This window comes from Acomys minous (genome assembly GCF_964271855.1).
Source record: "Acomys minous genome assembly, chromosome: 10".
Classification (NCBI taxonomy): Eukaryota; Metazoa; Chordata; class Mammalia; order Rodentia; family Muridae; genus Acomys; species Acomys minous.
This window is the reverse complement of record NC_140491.1, coordinates 46,780,272-46,800,358: the sequence shown is the minus strand read 5'-3', so window position 1 is coordinate 46,800,358 and position 20,087 is coordinate 46,780,272. Positions and strand designations below refer to the sequence as shown.

The following is a 20,087-nucleotide window of genomic DNA, read 5'->3' as shown; positions in this document are numbered from 1 at the left end:
GGTGTGATTGACCCTGTCTGTACAGTTCAGTATAGCCTTGTCAGGGCACTTATGCTCAGTAGCTGTGTGCTCAGTGGTTGTTGTGAGGACACTGTTGTCACAGGATCTCACTGGTGTCCCATAGCTACTGTCTACACTCCCACCTGTGTCTGGCCTAAGCCTGCCTCTGCCTCGTGTTGCTCCAGCTTTGCCCTCTGCACACACCTGAGATGACAGCAGGGCCAGCTCTAAGCTTGCCTTGTAGGCTGACTGCCCTTCCCAGGCTGCTCTCAGAGCCCACTCCATCACAGTTCTGGACCCACAATGCATTTGCTGTCGCCTGCAGTGTGGGGATGTGGCCTTGGGCTATTTCCATATTCACAACTGGACCATTCACGTCCTTTCAGAGTCCCCTCACCTTAGTTATCCATCCTGAGGAACCAAAAACTTCCTGGAGGTGTGGACCCCTGTTGGGTTTATTGTAGTCTCTGTCACCTGTTAACTTGAGTCCTGTGAGTCCCTGCCTTTTATGTAGCCCTGGGCAGCTGGCATGGGTGGCAGACAGTGGAGGATGAGGGTAGGTGCTTTGCCCTGGGACTCTCACAGGTTAACTTTGTTTGGAAGGACTAGTAGGCTGGATCTTATTTGTTGGTTTTATTTATTTATTTATTTATTTATTTATGGTTTTTTCGAGACAAGGTTTCTCTGTGTAGCCCTGGCTGTCCTGGACTCGCTTTGTAGACCAGGCTGGCCTTGAACTCACAGCGATCTGCCTGCCTCTGCCTCCCCAGTGCTGGGATTAAAGGTGTATACTACCACGACTGGCTGTTGATTGATTGATTGATTGATTGATTGATTTTGGGTTTTCGAGACCGGGTTTCTCTGTGTAACAGCTCTAGCTGTCCTAGAACTCTCTCTTGTAGACCAGGCTGGGCCTCGAACTCACAGAGATCATCCTGCCATTGCCTCTGAGTGCTGGGATTAAAGGCATGCACCACCATGTCCGGCTGTTGGTTGGTTTATTTTTTAAATATATATAATAGAATAAAATGTGTGTGTATGATGCTGTTGGGGTGGTGTGCACATGTTGCGTGCATGTAGAGGTCAGAGGACAGCCTTTTGGAGTTGGTTCTCTCCTTCCACCGTTATGTGGGTCCCTGGGGGTGGAGCTCAGGTTGTCAGGCTTGCATGGCAAGTGTTTTCCCACTGAGACAGCTCACGGGCCCCTGGGGAGTGAGTGGTCCACCTGGTGCACCAGCTGCCGTCACACCTGCCCTCCGTGCACTGTACTAACTTGATGTGTTTACTTCTCAGCCCAGGACCCAGGCATCTCTCCCAGCCAGAGTCTTTGTGCAGAAAGTTCTAGAGGCCTCAGCGCGGGTTCCTTGTCAGAAAGTGCAGTGGGGCCAGTAGAGGCATGTTGCCTGGTCATCATGGCCACAGAGAGCAAGGTGAGACCTCCCTGCTGTGGGCCAGAGCTATCCACAGCCTCTGCCTACCGTTCATCCAAGCCTTGCCCAGGACCCAGCTCACGGCCCGGTCCTGCCATGATCAGAGGTTGCCCTGCCTCTGGCCCAGTCCTACCCAAGACCAGATCCCACCACAGTTCCTCATGGCCCCACTGTGAGCCTGGCCCTAGCCAGCCTTCCTTCAGCCTTGTCTAGCACTACTTCAGATCCCTTCCCACTGTTTCTCCCTGACCAAGTCCTACCCTCAGTTTCCAAGCCCTGCCTGCAACCTAGTCAATGTCCCCATGTATAACCCACACTCACTGGCCCCAGAGCACACCACAGGTACCTAGCTCTCTCTGTCTCCCCCTTTTCCTCTGCCAGCCTTGCCCTTGTGCTCGCTCCCTGCCGCTCCCCTGGCAACATCCCTGAGGTGGCCAGCAGAGCTCAGAGCTTTTGCTCACCTGTTTCCACTTTGGGGTGCCTCTCCCCACCCCCACACTGATAGTGATGGCCACAAGTGCAGTGACCTGAACCTCACACCTGCCTGGGGCTGTGAACAGAGTTAGCACTCTCCTCAGCACACGGGTAGTCTGGAGGCATGAAGGAGGCGGTGGCCCTCAGGGATCACACCCTTCACTTAATGTCTGCCTCTTACTTTGGTTGGCTACCAGTAACTGCCCACCTAAATACCCTCTGGTTCACCTTACTTAGCCTATGTGCTAAATGCTTTCCATCAGATACTTTGTTGTGGGCAGTTACTCATGCACTGTAGTGTTGAGCAATGTCCCTGGGTTTCCCTTGTAATGATCAGAAATGTCCCAAGTTACTGTCACATCTAAGGTTCTGGACACAATCAGTCCACTAAAGAAGCCCTGTTTTAAACAGTACACGGTTACAAAATGACTCCACTGCTTCTGGAAATGCCTCTAAGGTCGGAAGTGAGACCAGGGTGCCTTCCCTCTCTTACTTGGCTTAGATAGGAACTTTGAACATGTTGATGGCCAGTGAGAAGAGGAGCAGGCAAAGCTGATGCCAACATCCATGTCTATCGAGGTCTCCAGACACCTGGGAGGCCATACCTAGGCCACAACCTGTTCTCAAGCATTGGTTCTGTTTTTTGATAACCCTGTGGGCTGTGAAAGCTGGTGCCCTTTGGCTCTGGTCTGCTCCTCGTTTACAGTAGTGGAGCCACTGAAGCATTATGGGTACCTTAGAGACTGCGGGAGGCTTCTGTCTGCAGTTGTAGCCACTGAGGACCGATGCTGTCCTTCCCTCACTGTAGGTCGCTGCGGAAGAGCTGTGCTCCCTGCTCAGCCAGGTCTTCCAGATTGTTTACACAGAGTCCACCATCGACTTCCTGGACCGAGCAATATTTGATGGGGCCTCCACGCCCACTCACCACCTGTCACTGCACAGCGGTATGTTGACTGGAAGTGGGGGGTCATGGGCACTTCATTTGGAAGTACAAGCCTCCACTTGGGTACTGTGGGACTGGGCAGGCGAGCCTCCTGGGCTCTCAGTGCTCCAGACCACAGCCAGCTGCCTGAGGTCGTTCTGGCTTTGTGAGAGGCTGAGACCAGGAAGAGCCAGAGGAACCTGGAGGGTCAGCACCTCTGCGTCACCCATGAAAGCTGGCTGCAGATCTCTGGTAGACACTTCCTGTCTGGGTGTGGTGACATACATTTATAATCCAGGAAGCCAGGAGCCAGAGGCAGGATTGTTATAAGTTTGAGGCCAGCCTGGGCTACATAGCCAGACCCTGTTTCAAAATAACACACTTCTTATACGACCTTTCCTCACTGCTGTAACCAAATACCTAACGAGGTGCAGTTAAGGGTTTATTGTCTTTCCTCAGGGTGAGGAAGGACGGCATGGCGGCAGGAGCAGATGTCAGAGGCTGAATTGCATCCATAGTCAGGAAGCAGAGGGAGAGAAGCCAGGCTGTAAACCCTCACAGCTCAGGGACCTACTTCCCTCAGCAAGGCTCCACCTGCCACACAAAGGTTCCACACCTTTTTCAAACAGTGCCATTAACTAGGGAACAATTGTTCAAACACAAGGCCGGTGGGACACATCTGGGGAGCCAGAGAAGCTGCATTTACCTCAGATGCTGGTATATCTGGACCACAGCCACGGGAAGTGCTGTCACTCCAGGAGAGGATCTACCTCTCCTTAGTTGATCCTACTAAGAAATGCCCTCACTGGCTGACCCAGATCTTAGCTGATCTCAGATCCGATCAAGTTGACAACTGAAATTAGCCTCCACAGTTCATTTGTGGACAGGCTCACTGAAGATGGGTCTAAACACACATGTCTAACTGTCATTTACTGAGGATTAATGGTGCATCTGAATCAGAGGCGAGAAATGATGCTGGGAGCAGCTTGCTGTCTGCTACTTGTTTTTATGGAGCGACTGTCCTGTCTTCTACCCTGTTCCTGGTGATTCCCAGGCAGGGGAGACCTGTTGGTGCCATTAAGAAGCCAAAGGGAGCCTTTGGACACATATGTGGCCCATTATATAGGAGCCATTGAGTCTTCCACATGCCAGTAAAACAGCAGTGCCTTTATCACTGACGTACAGGTAAGGAAGTTGAGGCTGAGAGGTCACCAGTTCTCCAGGGTACACACAGCTAGAGCAGTTCTCTGTCCCTGTGATTGGTTTGACCCTTTGTTCACTTAAAATCCTAATACGGTCTTTCTTTCTTTTTTCTTTTCTTCCTTTTTTTGAGATGGGGGTCTCACTATGGAGTCCTGGCTTGTCTGGAGCTCACTATGTAGACCATCCTGGTCTCAAACTCACAGAGATCTGTCTACCTCTGCCTCCTAAGTGCTAGGATTAAAGGTTAAAGATATGCACCATCATCCCTCTCCCCCTTTGTTTGAAAGGAGTCTCAAAAAATCCTGAGAGCTAGGATCACAGGCATTTGTTACCACTATGTATACAGTGCTCTGCCTGCATGTACACCTGCAGGCCAGAAGAGGGGACCAGATATCTTTATAGATGGTTGTGAGCCACCATGTGGTTGCTGGGAATTGAACTCAGGACCTCTGGAAGAGCAGACAGTGTTCTTAACCTTTGAGCCATCTCTCCAGGCCCCTAATCCAGTTTTTATGTGATGTTGTGGATTGAATTCAGGGGCTTATATGTTAGACATTTGTTAGTCAGGCTGCATCCCTAGTTGATTACTGGGTTTTTGGTAACTATTAAGGGTCCCAGCACTTAGGGCAGGTGGATCACTGTGAATTTGAGACCAGCTTGGTCTACAAAGCAAGTCCAGAAGCAAAGTCTATGCGGAGAAACCCTGTCTCAAAAACAATAGCTGTGTGTGTGTGTGTATACACACACCCCTGCTACATTCTCCCTATTTCTGGCCTGCTTGCAGGGTCCTGCCTACCCTGACAGATCCCAGTGCTCAGTGTCTCAAACAGCACAAGCATGTGCTCTCGGTGTTCTGTATGTCAGAGTCCAGCTCAAGCCTCATGGCACTGAAGCCTTTTCAGAGGCCCCAGAACCCCCATTTCCCCAACCTTCCCAGCTTCTAGAGCAGCAATTTTCCTCCTTCCTAATGCTGCCACCCTTTAATACAGTCCTCACGCTGTGGTGACTGTTGGAGCTGTGTTTTACTATCTGTTTTTCTGGGGTTCTTATGCCCCTTCCTATCATCCTTCCAACACTAGGTAGGAGAGAAAGAAGGTTAGTGAGGAAAGGGGGCGGGGTTCTCTTTAGCCACTTCCAGTTGGTTAGGGGCGTCGGGTTCTTTGGAGCAGGATATCCAGAAATCCAGCAAACAACCAGGAGCCTTCTTCTTCCTTCAGTCATTTCTCCTCTCTTTGGGCTCTGGTACTTATACCCTCTCCACGTCCTCAGAGCCCCACTAACTGCAGCTGGCAAAGACCACACCTTTCTTTGAGCTGCACGAGGCAATTATCAGCTGTGGACAAACTAAAAGCAGCTCCATATTCCACACGTGGGATTAAAACAAAAACCTGGCCAGGTGTGGTGGCACACACCTGTAATCCCAGCACTTGGGAGGTAGAGGCAGGTGGATTGTGAGTTCAGGGCCAGCCTGGTCTACAAAGTGAGTCCAGGACAGCCAAACTCTGTCTCAAAAAACAAAAACAAAAAAAGGAAAGAAAGAAAAACAATCTGTTTATGTAACATAACTAAATTTTTAAAGAAATCAAAATTTCCACTACAGGTGACCCCCAACCATAAAATTATTTAGCTGTAATTTTGCTACTATTATGACCAGTACTTGAAAGTCCTCTGTGTCTTTTACATCTTTTGTGCAGATGACTCTTCCACAAAAGTGGACATGAAGGACACTTACGACGCTGACACCAGCCCCTTGTGAGTACATGCACTGAGCTCCAGGCTTAGTTCACCAAATGTTTGGTCTTATGTGTCTACTCTGTAGCTTGCTGGCCTGCAGGTTCTCTTCAGCTCCACCGAGTCCACTGCCCCAGGTGTCCACTTTCAGAGTCCTTTCTCCTCTCTACCTTCTGTAACCTCCAGACGTGCCCTTGGTAAAGGCACACTGAATGGTGGTATTAGTTCAGCCCGCATATTCTCCCGGCCTTCCTGTCTCTCTTTTTGCTGTTTCTCAGCTCTGGGCACCGCTGAGCCTTCCATCCTAGCCCTTCCTCTGAACGCCCTCTCTTTGCCCAGAACCCATCTGAGAGTCACTCCACCGGGGCTCTCAGCTCCACTGTCAGGTTGGCCCATTCCTAGGATCTCCATATTCGGCTATGCCCAGGTGTTTCTTCTGAGTCACTGATGTTTGCTTGTGAGCACGTCTGCAGGACCAGGCACATGAGGTTGGGGAGTGCAGGACTGAGGGCTCACCTGTGTTAACCCTGTGCCTTTGCAGCTGCTTCCCTGACTCCGGGGATGGAGGAGGCCTGCCACCCTTGCCCTTCTGCATGCAGGCCTCACCCCATAGCAAGACTGTCAGCGAGAGCGAGCTGAGCGCCAGCGCCACAGAGCTGCTGCAGGACTACATGCTCACGGTAGGCAGTTGGGCCCGTTACCCGCCTGCTCCGGTCGCTGTCACTCTGCGGGAGTGGGAGTCTGGAGGCCTGGGCTGGTGTTGGGCTGTTTAGCCTGGACCATGCTGGTGCTGACTTGGAACAGCAGCTCCACTGGTGCCTAGGCCTAATGCCTCCTTGTGTCTTAGATTTGTCTTTGAGGTCAGCCTTCTGGATCTGTGGACCACCAGGTCACGCGTGCACACTTGCTGCTCCATGCAGAGCTAGCTTCCTTCCCTACAGCCCTGCTGAGAGCTGCTTTTGCCTGTGCTCCCAGTGAACCAAGGGAGGCCAGCTGAGCTTGCTTTGTATTGGGCTGGCGAGCATCAGCTGCCTGCCTGGGGCTCTCTGCTGTTGGGAAGCAAAGGACTAGAGACCCATGGGAGCCCCTTTTTGTTTCCCGACAGCAGATCTGTGTTCACCCTGGTCCTCTGGGTAGTTCCTATGCTGGGCCTAATGAGAGAGACACATGGTTGGCATTCTGACCGCACAACAGGTACACGCTAAGCCCTCACTACTCTGCACATCTCCTCTCTCTCAGTTACGTACCAAGCTGTCGTCCCAGGAGATCCAGCAGTTTGCAGCACTGCTGCATGAGTACCGCAATGGGGCCTCCATCCATGAGTTCTGCATCAGCCTGCGGCAGCTGTATGGGGACAGTCGCAAGTTCCTGCTGCTCGGTGAGTGGAGCTTGGGAGGGCCACTCATCCCCTCTCCTGAGGGGAGGTGCTCCATCAGACGTGTCTGTCATCACAGTTGGCCCAGGCTCCAGGATTGACATAGCTGCTCGGGAGGGCCCTTCCTGCGTTTTCAGTCTGCTTAGACCCTTGAGCTGTGCTGGATGGGCTCTGCCAGGAAGTGTAAAAAGGGTCTAAACAAAACCCACCCAGTCAGAAGTGTCCTGGGAAGAGGCAAGGGGCTCTTGAAGGAGGGATCTTTGTCAGTGGGTTTTGGGGAGCATATAGGAGTTTGTCAAATGGGGAAGCAAAGACACCATCTAGATGTAATGATCAGCCTTTGTCCAACACCCTCGAAAGGCCCAGCACATGCTTCAGGCTCACTGCCAGTCTGAGTGTCAGGCCTGCTGCATCTTCCCCACACCTGGAGGGCACAGTAGTGCTTCTGTGGTTTCAACCCTTCAGCCAGCACCTAGCACTGTGATCTGCAGCAGCTCACTGAGAGCTCTGAGCTTCTCACCTGGGCTCCAGCGAACCAAGGGAAGTCAGCTGATCTGGTGAACACCAGCTGCCTGCCTGGGGCGCTCATCTGTGGGGAGAGTCTAGTCTAGTTCCTCCTCCCGACAGGCCTTCTGGACCAGGTACTTCCAGGTCCCTAGCATGTGGGCTTCAACCTTTTCCAAACGTACTTTATTTGAGGTTCTTTAATGCTTATACCTCCCTTCCAACCCACCTACCCTAGATAGGAGAGGAAGGAGGTTCATGGGAACAGGAGAAGTAGACCTTTTTGGACTCAGTTCCTGGGAGCGAGTCCCCTGGCATAGTCGGCAGGATTTCAGCAGACCAGCAATTCAACCAAAGTTGCTGCTAGAACCTGGAACAGTGGCCGGAACCCAGAGCCCCAAAGCGTTCTTTGATGTGGTTCTCTCTAGGAGCATCTCAAAGTGGAGTGATGAACAGCCAAACAATACCAAGACCCAAAAAGCCCCACCTCCTGTTTTGGGGTCATATATATATATATATATATCTCAGAGTCTGTACTAGGATGTGTTTCAGCTGACAACAACCAAGCTCCCGCACGAGGTGGTTCATCTTCTAGTGCATAAACATCTCCTGATCTCTCACATGTCTGTTCCCCATCCCACACTTGGGATCAAAACAAAAACATGTTTACATCCACTACACTGGCACCCAGCACAAAATGTACATTCAGAAACCTGAAGCCAGCTTCTTCCTGTTTTGTTCTCAGCTGTCTCTTTGCCAGAAGTAAGTATAGAGCACCAGGGGTGATAAGACACAGCCATAACCTGAGCACTCGGCAGACTGAGGCAGGAGGATAGCAAGGTCAAGGTTAGCTTGAGCTATATAGGAAGACCCTCAGAAAAGGTACATGGGAAACGAGTTGAGCTGTGGGCACCTGCGGCTTAGATTCTGCAGTTTTTCTAGCTTCTAGGCCTCTCGCCTCCGGGCCCCCACCTAAGCAGGCTGTTTCATGTTTGGTTCGGTTTAGTTTGGGTTTATGATACAGCCTCATGTAGCTCAGGCTGGCCCCAAACTCCCTGTGTGGTGGAGGATGACCTTGAACTCCTTACCCTCCTGCTCCTCCGGTTCTGCAGCTAGCAGTGTGAATGGTATGTCGGGTTCTCTTACAGGCGCCACTGCAGGGGAATGCTCTCTTAAACTCACCCATTGTGGACTCGGGAAGGCCCAGCCTGCCTGCCCCCATCAAGGTTCTGGTTCCGGGATCATGAGCATTGGTCATCCTGGGTACGGGGTTATCATGTGTTTGGTTAGTGGCTTTGGCATAAGTCCTGGCTCTGAGGACAGACCTCATTCATTGCTAGTGGCTTTGTGGCTTTAGCTTTGAAGGTCATAGGCCCCTGGCCCATGTTGTGCTCAAAGCCAGAGAGGCTGAGATTGACAGCCCTGATCCCCCCCTGAGATGTCACTCTGCTGTGTGTGTTGGCAGGTCTGAGGCCCTTTATCCCCGAAAAGGACAGTCAGCACTTTGAAAACTTCCTGGAGACCATTGGTGTGAAAGATGGCCGCGGCATTATCACTGACAGCTTTGGCAGGCACCGGCGTGCCCTGAGCACCACCTCCACCTCTACCACCAATGGGAACAGGACCACGGGCAGCCCTGATGACCGGTCGGCGCCTTCAGAAGGAGACGAGTGGGACCGCATGATCTTGGACATCAGTAGTGACATTGAAGCGCTAGGCTGCAGCATGGACCAGGACTCGGCTTGATGGGCCGTGGCCATGCACACTTGTGTCACACAGCCGTCCCAGGCTTGCCTTCCCGGGGAGTGTCAGCCCTTCCTAGCTTGGAGCTAGGGAGAACCGCAGACACAGGTGGCTCTGGTGGCCAGGTCCTCTACTGTGAAGGAGTGGAGAGCTGCCACAGGACATGTGCCCCAGCACAGGGCAGAAGCCTCTGCGCCTGTTCCTCAGGGGCTCAGCAATGCCTGTAGCATGTCCCCACTCGGGGAGGGCCAGTTGCAGCTGGCAGGAAGAGCCGGTCCTGTCGGCCTGGCCTGGACAGCTGATATTTTGCACATGATTTTCCTCTTTTAATTCTCAGAGACCTTAAAAAGTTTACTACAATGTGAATAATTTAAGCTCCAGTTGTCAAGCTTTTTCTGTTCCCATTGGTTGAAAGCCATGTTTGTGTGTGTGTGTGTGTATGTGTGTGTGTGTGTGTGTGTGTGTGTGTGTGTATGTACACACACCGAGGGTCTCCATTCTGGCCTCTGTCTGCTGGACCATGGCTGCCCACAGTAACCAGGGTTGGTGCTTCTGCTTTGGCTCTGTGGACAAGGGACAGGAGCAGACATTTTGGGATCTCACTCCTATGTCAGGGTTACTTTGATCTTTGCGTTCTGTGTGCAGGTTATCCCAAGGACATAGCATGCTCTGGTCCTTTGCCTAAGCCTCCTCGGTGACCAGAAGTGCAGTGTGCCAGGAAGAGTGCAGCCCCCAGAGCTAAGAGTTGGGGCTTCTGGAAGGCCGACACAGGCCCCCAGGCCCTCGTCTGTCCCTTACGCAGTCAGCTCTTCCCCTCTGTCGGCTTCATTCTGGCCTCTGGCCTCTAGACAGACCCCGTGACTCTCTTCTAGTCACCAGGAAGGGAGGGAAGCGACCTGGGGTCAGGCTGGCCCAGAAAGCTCCTAGGCTAGGGAGACTGGTCGGTTGCCTCTGTTACCCACACTCAGACCCTGGGCTCTGTGGACGCCTCAGTTGTATCCAGGGCAAGCCAGAATGTCCCTGGGGTATCACAGATGCTCTCTTCAGCAGTGCCATGGCTTCAGGACAGTACTTGACAGCGTTTTCTTCCTGTTACCTGCTCTCCTGGTAACCTTCATGGGAGCCTAGGCTAAGCCAGGAAAGCCCAGATACTGGGCGGTCTGTCAATTTATGTGCAGCTAATTGTGTCCTGGAAGTGTGAAGATGCTGAGGACGAGCCAAAGTCCACCCTGTGACCAATTATGTCCTAGTGTTCCCATGTATACAGCAGGGTGTATGCGGACGTAAAGGACCACGGCAGCCCTATTTCTGTGGCCAGAACTGCAGGAGGGAAGGACAGCGAGTGCATGGCCACACTGCTATATCTCGGTCTGAGAGAATGCCAAAGAGGGATGAAGGGACTCTGGGTGTGACACGACCAAAGGGGAGTGATGAGAGGAGTGTCAGAGGTGTTGGGGAGACACCTGAGGGCAATCAGGTAACAGCAGAGATTGATGGGGCATTAAGGACGATGGCGATGGATGACATGGTGATGACATCCAAGCAGTGAGATGGCAGTAAAAAAATACCAGGCTCTAAGGGGACACCAGAGAGCAGTGAAGTGGCATCAATGGGCCCTGATAAGACGCCCAAGGATGATGAGAGTATACCACAGAGCTGAGGGGACTCGGGGTGATGGTGTGACACTGGTTTATTGGGCTGCAGAGACAGGGAGAGGCAGAACAGCTTCCAGTCAGCAGCTACATTGTCAGTTCCTGTGGCAGAAGAGTGATGTTAGGATCGGGCCTTTTCTGGAGGACCTCCCTAGGGACCCGCAAGCTGAAGGAAGGGGCTTGCTCACCATGATGGCGTTGACAATGTCACTGTGGTTGTCCTTAAGGGCTCGCACAGCCTTTGCTCTGGATACGTTGGCCTGGGCCATCACCAGTTCAATGTCCCGAGGTTCTAGTCCAGCCTCCTCTACCTGGGAGAGGGGAAGAGGAAGGTGGCTGAAACTGCCCAGGTAGAGTAAGATGCTAACCCACAACCTGCCCCTAGCCACCTGTCAAGTGTCCAGAGCCACCAGGGCCTCACCTCCTCATCTTCCTCCTCCTGCTCCTCACACTCTGTCCTTCCCCGGGGCCCAGGTGCCAACTCAGGGACCAGGGCTGATGATTCGGAGGGCACCTTGAACTTCTCTGCTGCAGCTTTGTGTACTTGCTGGGACAGGTCTTCGATCTGCAATATGGAACAGCTGTGTGAGCAGAACTCACTGACTCCTGCCTCCCCCCCCACCCCCCCGCCCTTCCCCCAAGCCACAGCCTGGTCATAGCCAAGACAGACCTTCGCCTCACCGAAGACCACATAGGTGTCTGAGGCGGGGCTCTTGAAGACGTCGGGCTTGGCGATAACAAACAAGATGTTCTTGGACTTTTGGATGGTGATCCTGGTGACTCCCTGAATCTGCCGTAAGCCCAGTTTCGACATTGCCTGAGGTAGAGGGCAGGAGACTCAGACCATCTTTCCTGGGACTGGATGGCTGCCCTCCCTCTGTAAGGGCCTCCTCGGGATACTCCAGGGTTCAAGGGAAGGGGTGGATGACTAGATTTGACTCAGCCTTGTGTGTGTGTGTGTGTGTGTGTGTGTGTGTGTGTGTGTGTGTGTGTGTGTGTGAGAGAACTTCACTGGCCACAAGGTATGAGGGGTGTTGGTAAGGACCCCTCCCTTGATACGTGTCCTCTCACAGAATCCTCCAGGGGACCTGCCCTCAGCTGACCTTTCGAGCCTTCTTCTCACTGCGGCTTTGCTTGGCTTTGGCAATGGTCTCGTCACTGCTGCCTGCTGGGCCCTGTGGGAAGATGAAGGCTAAGTATCCGTAGGGGCTTGGCTGATGTCACTCAGAGACCCACCCGCTTCTGGGACCCAGCACCTGTGACGGGCACTGTGCTTTCACAGGTGACATGTCCTCTTCATCCAGCTCTGCTGACGACTCCCCGTGGCTATCCGAATGCTGGCCGGAACCCGGGGCCCTCTGTGAGTCTGGGGAAGGGGTGAGGTATGAGGGCCTCTTACTATTTATTGCAGAAGGTCCTCTAGTGTCTCCTCAGGAAGAAGAATCCAGCCGGCCCAGGCCTTGGCTCCCACATAACCTTACCTTCCTCCAGGCTGTCCTCGTCCTCTTGTTCCTGGGCTGGGAACCCTCGAGGGCCAGATGGGGTCTGGGTCCCAGAGGGAGGAGGCACTTGGCAGGGGCTTGAGATGACGCAAGCCAGGTCTTTGGCATCTGTGGGGGTCACCTTGGGGTTGAGGGTGGAGTGAGGTGAGAGGCTGACACGCTGCCGGGCCCCCAGAGGCTTTGTGGATCCTGAGCTGGTAATGGCAGCAGCTCCCTGGGCTCCTGCCCGAGGCATCAGACCATGAGAGGCTGGGGGCTCCTCCTCTTCCACAGAGGCTTTCTGGGGAATGGGGCCCAGGCAGGGGGCTGGGGGCCCCGGGGATGACTGGGATGCCCTGTCCAGGACACTGGGAGCAGCAGGGTCAGGTTCCTGGAGCCTATTGTGGGGTGTAGTGTGCAGGTCACTGGCAATGTTTGCTGGGGAAGTGGTCACTTGGGGCTCTTCCCCACTGCCCAGGCTCGGCATAGGCTCCAGGCGCTGGAAGGGTGGTGCACACCTGGCGGTCTCTTCAGAATAGACTTGGCTTAGTGTGCATGTGGCCCTTGTTGGGGACCCTGGGCAGGATCCTAGCCTGGCTTGTACAGATATAGCTCCAGAAAGCCTGGGGCCTGAGGTGTTCTTGCTGCCCAGGCCCCTTCCATCTCCAGCAGGGCTCATCAGCTGTGGCTGGCTGACCTCAGGGCATGCAGTGGAATGTGCCTTGAGTGTGTCCCCAGCACCTTGGGTTGCTGACTTGGACCTATTTCCATGCCCTGGTGGTTTGGGGCCTCTACCCCGCTTGCTCTTGGCTCCTGGGGCCTCTCTTTGAGGTGAGCGAGTCTTGATGCCATCATGGGCTTTAAGACATGCTCCTTGTTGGAGTGTAGCAGATACGCTCTTGGCTTCTTTTTCCTCCATGCAAGATGTCTCAGAAGTCTTTGTGCTCAAGGTGAGACCTGACTCTTCTGGAGCCTCAAAGTTGTCAGCCTTTCCAGCTGCCTCTGAGCCATCCTGTCCGGCTTGGTTGGAAGCCTGGAGTACCGAGTGTGGAGGGGGTGCTGCATCCTGCTGCTCCTTGGGGGGCACTGGCCTTGGTCCTGCGGCCGCACCTAATTCCTGATGGGCCTCGGAGGCTGAAGGCTTGGTCTCTGGCGTGTAGTCTGCTTCCCTAGGCAGGGCCTGAGAGGTGTCTGGACCTATCGGCTCTGGGTCTGAGGTGGAATCTGTATCTCGAAGGGGGGGAGGTACTGTCACAGGGGTGCCCTGGGGTGCTGTGGCACTTTCTTCAGCCTGCTGGGACTCCAGTGTGGCTACAGCTACAGGTTCTAGGTCTGAGCTTGAATCTAAGCCTTGCAGGGGTGAAGGTGGTGTTCTTAGGGCAACCTGGGGTATGGCGACACCCTCCTTGACCTGCTGTGGTCCCAGTGTTGCAGCAACCTCAGGTCCTGGGTCTGAAGTAAGATCTGAACTTTGCAGGGGTGCCAGTGATGCTATTGGGGACTCCTGGGGTACTGTGGCAATCCCGCCATCCGGCTTGGACCTCAGTGTGACCACAGCCTCGGGTTCTGGGTCTGAGGTGGGATCTGAGCCTTGCAGGGGTGGGGGTGATGCCACGGGGGAGTCCTGGGGTTCTGTGATACCTTCCTTAGCCTGCTGGAGCCCGAATGGAACCACAGCCCTACACTCTCGACCTGAGGGTGGGTCTGTACTTTGTAGGGGTGGAGATGATGCCACAGGAACACCCTGCAGTGCTTTGTCACACTCCTCATCCCGCTGGGGTCCCAGCACAACCCCGGCCACAGACTCTGGTCCTGAGGTGGGATCTGTACCTTCCAAGAGCTGGGGTGACGTCATAAGGGAGTCCTCGGTTATTGTGACACCTCCCTCAGCTTTCTGGGGCCCCACTGAAGCCACGACCATATACTCCACTGTGGAGGAAAGGCCCTGACCTTCTTCCTTCAAGTTATCAGGAAGGACTGGGCCCATGGTGGCGCTGGCTTCTTCCTGCAGATCTGGAATTGCGTCTGCAGTGATGGCCTTACAGCCTAAGACAGTGCCTATCCCCTTCTCACAGGGCTGAGGCAGAGCCCTGGGTGCTTGTTGAGAGACTGAGTCAACTCCTTCATCCCCCACCTGAGGGGTCATTGTGGTAGCTTCCTCCACCTGAGGGCCTGGAGCTGCTTGCCGATCAAGCGAGCTCCCAGCAGCCTCAGGCTCTATGCCTAAAGTTAGGGCCTCTTCTGTCATTTCTGCCACCGATTCCTGGCTGTTCGTAAGACAGATTTCTTGCTCTGAAATCTGAGCTGTGAACTCTGTCCCCTGGACTCTGTGCTCCTGTTCTGGATTCTCTGCGCTGGGCTGGGCGTGGGGCTCCCCACTGTACAGCCTGTCATCATCTGCCCCTGCATAAGAAGCTGAGTCCGAGTCAGAGGAGGGTGCCGAGGTATCATCCCGGAAGGCGAAGGCCTCGTCCATGCCGTCGATGATGGACAGATCGGACAGTGATTGCAGGAAGGAGGCGGACGTGCTGTCGTCCTCACCCTCTCCAGCCCGGTCTCCATCGGGGCTTGCAGCATCAGCAGCTGCCTCCTCTTCGTCCTCCTCTTCTTGGGGCAGTGGTGTCACCTCCACGGCCTCCACCTGGAAGATGAGGCTACCCCGGAAGGGTAGTAGGGCGGCAGGGATCATCGGGTCGTTGGCCAGGAAGCTTGGGTCAAAGAAATGGCCCTCTTGGCTCCAGGAAGAGCTGCTATCTGCTGAGAGGCTAGACTCGGAGGATGGGGGCTCTGGGGGTGCAGCGGGGTGTGGCTCTAGTTCATCTATCACCGACCCTGACGGGGAGAGGCCCCAGTCGGAGGGAAAGTCCAGTCCCTCAGCTGGGGCTAGCAGGCTGAGGGAACAGGATGGTGATGAAGCGCAGCTGTCCCCATCTGCTGTAATGTAGGAGCCCGAGGGCGAAGCTGGCGTTGAGTCCAGTAACTCATCCAGCAGCTTGGCCTCCAGGTCCCAGGCATCCCTTCGGGGCCCGTGGTGGTCCGGAAGTAGGGCATAGGCGGTCTTGGTGGGAGTAGAGGGGGGTGTGAAGTAAGAATCAAGGTCAGGGGGAGGGGAAGGCACGGGAGAATCACCCTGAGAACACAGCTCCGGGGGTGGGTGCAGGGCAGTGTGCCCACCTTCCCGGTCCCTGAGCATTGGCCAGGCTGCCCTGGGTGAAGGGATGAGCTGGCATGTCTCCTCACCCATCACGATGCGGGGCTCCAGGGTGGTGGGGGGAGGGACTTCAGCGGGTAAAGGCTGGAGAGGCAGGCCCTCAGGGAGGACTGCTGGGTTTGGGCCACTCTCTGCCGGGTCCACCCAGGTTGAGGCAGCCCCACTGGGCCCTGCATCCCAGCTGGCCCCCTCAGGCTGGGGCCTGGCACCTGGCTTGCTGGGCAGGAATGTAAGGGGCAGAGGGCTAGGCCCTGGGATCAGGGCGTGGGGCCCCCGTTGGTCCCCTTTCAGAACGGTTGCAATGGCTGCATCACACGAGAGATCTGTGGAGACAGAAAAGGACATGAGGTGCCCCCTTGGATAACATCTCAGGGCCAGGCTGGGTGAAGAGTTGAACATGGGACAGGGACAGGTCTCCATGGATAAAATTCCAGAGGGGGAGGGGCTGCTCAGGGACGGTAGTAGAGAAGAGAATGACACGTAGGCTAAGTGTACTTGAGGTGTTTCAGCCGAGCAGGCAGCTGCTGACAAACTTTATAAGAAGGGGAGCCGCATGGAGTGGTAACAGAACCCAGGCTTTTTTGGGGGGGCACTTCAGCAAAAAGGCACAACTAGCAATTGTCTGCTCAAAATCCAGCTTTCTTGCTTTCTTTCTTTCTTTCTTATTTTGGTTTTTCGAGACAGGGTTTCTCTGTGTAGCCTTGGCAGTCCTGGACTCACTTTGTAGACCAGGCTGGCCTCCAACTCACAGTAATCCCCCTGCCTCTGCCTCCTGAGGACTGGAATTAAAGGCGTGCGCCACGAACCTGGCCTGGCTTGCCATTTCAGCTTGGTTCTGCTAGGCTCGGCAGGAACAGAGGGCCACAAGCATCCACTGAATAATGCCAGCCCCTTCTTGTGACGAGGGCAGGGGGTCCTACACACTACAGCTCTGGAACATTCCAAGTTGCCTGTAAGCAGGAGGCTTTGCCTCTAGTCCATCTCTCGCCTACCCTCGCCGCCTAGACTTGAGGCCAACTCCGAGTTCCCCAGACCTCTCATGCAGGTGTCTGCATGCAGCTAAGTTTCTGAAGAATGGAGGCAAATGTGTATCTGAGGCTGAGTTGAAGCATCCTGCTCAAAAAGGTTGGTGATGCCCACGGGAACAGGACAGCTGAGGGAAGGCTGGTTATGTCCTCTCCATGGAGACAGCCACTCATGGTAACAGATCCTCCACCATGCTGGGAGCTCCTGGCCTGTGTTGGGGTCCTTCCCTAAGACTCGGGTACCATCTCGGCCCGGTACAGGTGCTCACAAGAGCTCATGGGCTGGCACGCCTTCAGTTGACATGCTATAACGCATACACACACCCGTGCCGTGGAGCATGGCATGCGAACCAGAAAGTACTTAGGGACTTAGGAAGGTAGCAAAGCAACCCTCCAGATGGTAGCGCTCCATACTACCTCCTATCTCTCTGGCTGATACTGTCTTTCTTGTCTCCTGCTGCCCTGCATGTCACCAGTCAGATCTCTGCACATTTACCTGAGTCCCATGGCTTTTCACTCAGTCCCGTAAGTGTTTCTTTGAGTGCCCAAAGCCTCATTTTTAAAGACTCTGTGATAGCCCCACCTTCACCTGGACCATGGCCAAACACATATCTCTTTGAAGTAGCCACTTAAAGCCTTCCTACTGTCCCCAGAGCCCAGGCCAAGTCCTGCATGAGAGGGGGAGGGGCAGTGCCTAGGGGCCTGCCGCTCCAGCAGGCACACAGCCAACACTGCTGGCTTTACCATGCTCACTGGTGACGGGGCAACATCGCCTGCACCGTGGCTTTGTCTTCCTCAGCTACTGAGCAGATCTCACCCAGGGGGCAGAGGGGAGCTCAAGGAGAGACAGCCACCTCATCTGATACCTGCTCTCAGCAATGTCAGGGCACTGGGCTCTCGGACACCAGCTGGACTCACTGACCAGCAGCTGGCCTAGTAGGGCAAACGGGTCCTGATGAAAAGGGAGTGAGGATACTTCAGGTCCTTCGTAGGACACCTGGCCCTGAAAGTGGGTGTGGCTAGTAGCCATCACTGGGTGTCCATCACTGGGTGTCCTGGAGTCAGGCTCTTGCCTTGCCATCTCCACTTCCTAGTGTGTGGCCCCAGGGCAGAATTGGGCCAAGGTTAAAATGGAAGGGAAACAAAAGGCCAAAGATTGTGTGTGTGTGTGTGTGTGTGTGTGTGTGTGTGTGTGTGATTCAAGGTCACCAAGTAAACCAGAAAGGAACCAGCTTATGACTCTGGGCCTGGGAGTCCCAGCCTGGATTGCTTGTTTCCCAACAAGAATAGGGTGGCAACTGTTAACTCTCGGCCAGGCCCCTGGCCCAGCACTGGCACCATCCCCATTCTTGCCCACCCTGTCCCCAGATGACTTCTTGCACACAACAAGGTGCCCTTGGCTTTGCCCAAGTTACACACAGCCCATCTCCAGCAGGGGCCACTCAAACTTGGAGTACCTTCAGGCCTGCAAGTGGACTGGCCTCCACCAACATTTAATGCCCCTTCTCCAAGGTCTGCATAGTAAAACCACTGCTGGCCAGGACACCTGCCCAGGGCCTCAGTCCCCAGACCCAGCTCTGCCAATGTCCTCTGGCTGGGCTCCCAGGTCCCGACAGTCCTACACCTAAGTCTAGTTGCTTGCTGCTCTGGGCACTAAGGACCCGTTGGTGGTCACAAGATCATCTGGGCCCTCTGTTTCCAAACCTGCCACCCCAGATCTCTATGGACAATGGAACTCGATGTGGCACAGAGGCCCATGCAAATGGGACTTGGTCCAAAAAGTACGGTCCCCTACAGCCTAAAGTGAAAGGCCAAGGCACTGTTCTTCATAGCTGCAAGCTTGGAGGATGCTGTCTATGTCATGAAATCCTGGAGGTGGGGGTGGGAGGGGGAGAAGAACGCAGGTGGAGGAAAGAACCGGTCTGGATAGTCAGGGAAGGGGGCAGAGGGATGGAGGAGAGAGAAAGCCAGAGAAAGGTATTGGGCCTGAAAGGGGAGCCGGCAGCGGTCTCACCTGTGTGCGATCCAGGCCCTCCTGCCTCAGGCAGCGGTAGCTCAGCGCCCGCAGCCTCCCCGGGCATGGCCTGGACGTGTGCCTGCCGGTACCCGGTCTCTCTGTCCCTCTGTCCGTCAATGCGCTTGGAGTAGCCAGCGCGGCCACCGCCCCTCTGCTGGGGAGGGGGGGGGCCGTAAATGACGTCAGCGCTGCCCCGCCCGCCTAGCAAGCCCGGTGAGCGTGCGCCGGCGCGCCAGGCAATGCGGAGCGCCAGAGGGAGGGCGCTCGTTCCTCACGTCCACCCCTTCGCCTTTCTCCCAGTGCTAAGTCTAGGGCCCGAAGGCTGCGCCCTGCCCCGCCTTTCCCGCAGCATCCAAGGGGCCACTTGGAGTCCAGGCTCCTCCCAAGGTGACATCGCCTCTTAGTTGGAAAGAGGCAAAAGGTATCTCCGGAACCAGGGTGCAGGTTAATCTGGGAGGATAGCTATGTATTCTGCATAGGGGGCAGGGCCACTTTAATGAGCTGATGGCCTAACCTATTGCTCAGTGACTGGACAGAAGATACAGGGAGCCCAGGGAAGGAGTTATTACCTCCAAGCCCCAAGACGAGATTAAACAGCAGCTCCGGATTGGCTGGTCCTGGCAGTCAGTCTCCATAGCAACCACCTCCTGTCTCTGTGGCAACCGGGGAAGAGCTGAGTGCAGCAGGGAGAGAGGCTCCAGACAAGCTCTTGGGCCTAGCTGGATCTTGGAGTTCTAGTTCGGCAGTCTGCTTCCTTTCCTTTTACCGTTCAGTTCTCTAGGCCAGGGAGGAAATCCACCTCACTCTACTCCCGGCAGGACCTATGCCACACCTTCAGAGATTATGTTTACCATACCCCTTCGTGAAATGTACTGTTTCCACACTGACTATTGCATTGCCGAGCGAGCATGTCACCCCTCCCCTCTCAGTGCCAGGCACCAGAAGATGAATGAATGACACATTGTCATCTTTGAGCTGGAGTCAGGGAAACTAGTAGCTGTTTAGGCAAGAAGGGAGTGGCCAATATATAGGATCTTCTGGGTGTGCAGTCTGCCCAGGAAGCTGGATGCTGTTCTCCACTCCTCAGTACATGACTTGAGGCGCAGCACCGCACACCAGTGTTCCCAGGCACCCTTACCCACCACGTCCAAAGGTTAAAACGAAACAAAACAAACAAAACAAAAAACTGCCCCACTCCTCTCAGTTGCTGATAGTCCACGTTCTCCCAATATTTGACTTCCTTCTTTTCCTTTATATTCCACTTAAGGACCCTTACCTAGTCTCCAAGGATCTAAGTTGCTTCCTCCTGTTAACTTTGT

General features: G+C 54.6%; 2 protein-coding genes across 4 annotated transcripts in view; one reads left to right on the top strand and one right to left on the bottom strand.

The window, feature by feature from the left end:
- CCM2 (CCM2 scaffold protein) overlaps window positions 1-9,756 on the top strand; it is a 60,757-nt gene extending 51,001 nt beyond the window's left edge. For all 3 annotated transcript variants that reach the window (XM_084797330.1, XM_084797332.1, XM_084797331.1), the window contains 6 exons: window positions 1,294-1,430; window positions 2,713-2,848; window positions 5,724-5,781; window positions 6,302-6,440; window positions 7,000-7,138; window positions 9,105-9,756. In XM_084797330.1, coding sequence (XP_084653456.1) covers window positions 1,294-1,430; window positions 2,713-2,848; window positions 5,724-5,781; window positions 6,302-6,440; window positions 7,000-7,138; window positions 9,105-9,385 — 890 coding nt within the window. In that variant the 3' untranslated portion in view covers window positions 9,386-9,756. The remainder of the gene's footprint in view (window positions 1-1,293; window positions 1,431-2,712; window positions 2,849-5,723; window positions 5,782-6,301; window positions 6,441-6,999; window positions 7,139-9,104) is intronic.
- Window positions 9,757-11,054: 1,298 nt separating this feature from the next.
- NACAD (NAC alpha domain containing) lies at window positions 11,055-18,847 on the bottom strand. The gene is given in 8 exon segments (XM_084797310.1): window positions 11,055-11,136; window positions 11,223-11,345; window positions 11,456-11,599; window positions 11,705-11,851; window positions 12,138-12,209; window positions 12,291-12,462; window positions 12,464-16,049; window positions 18,766-18,847. Coding segments are annotated over 8 exon segments (4,326 nt in total). The 5' UTR covers window positions 18,833-18,847; the 3' UTR covers window positions 11,055-11,121.
- Window positions 18,848-20,087: the final 1,240 nt, after the last annotated feature.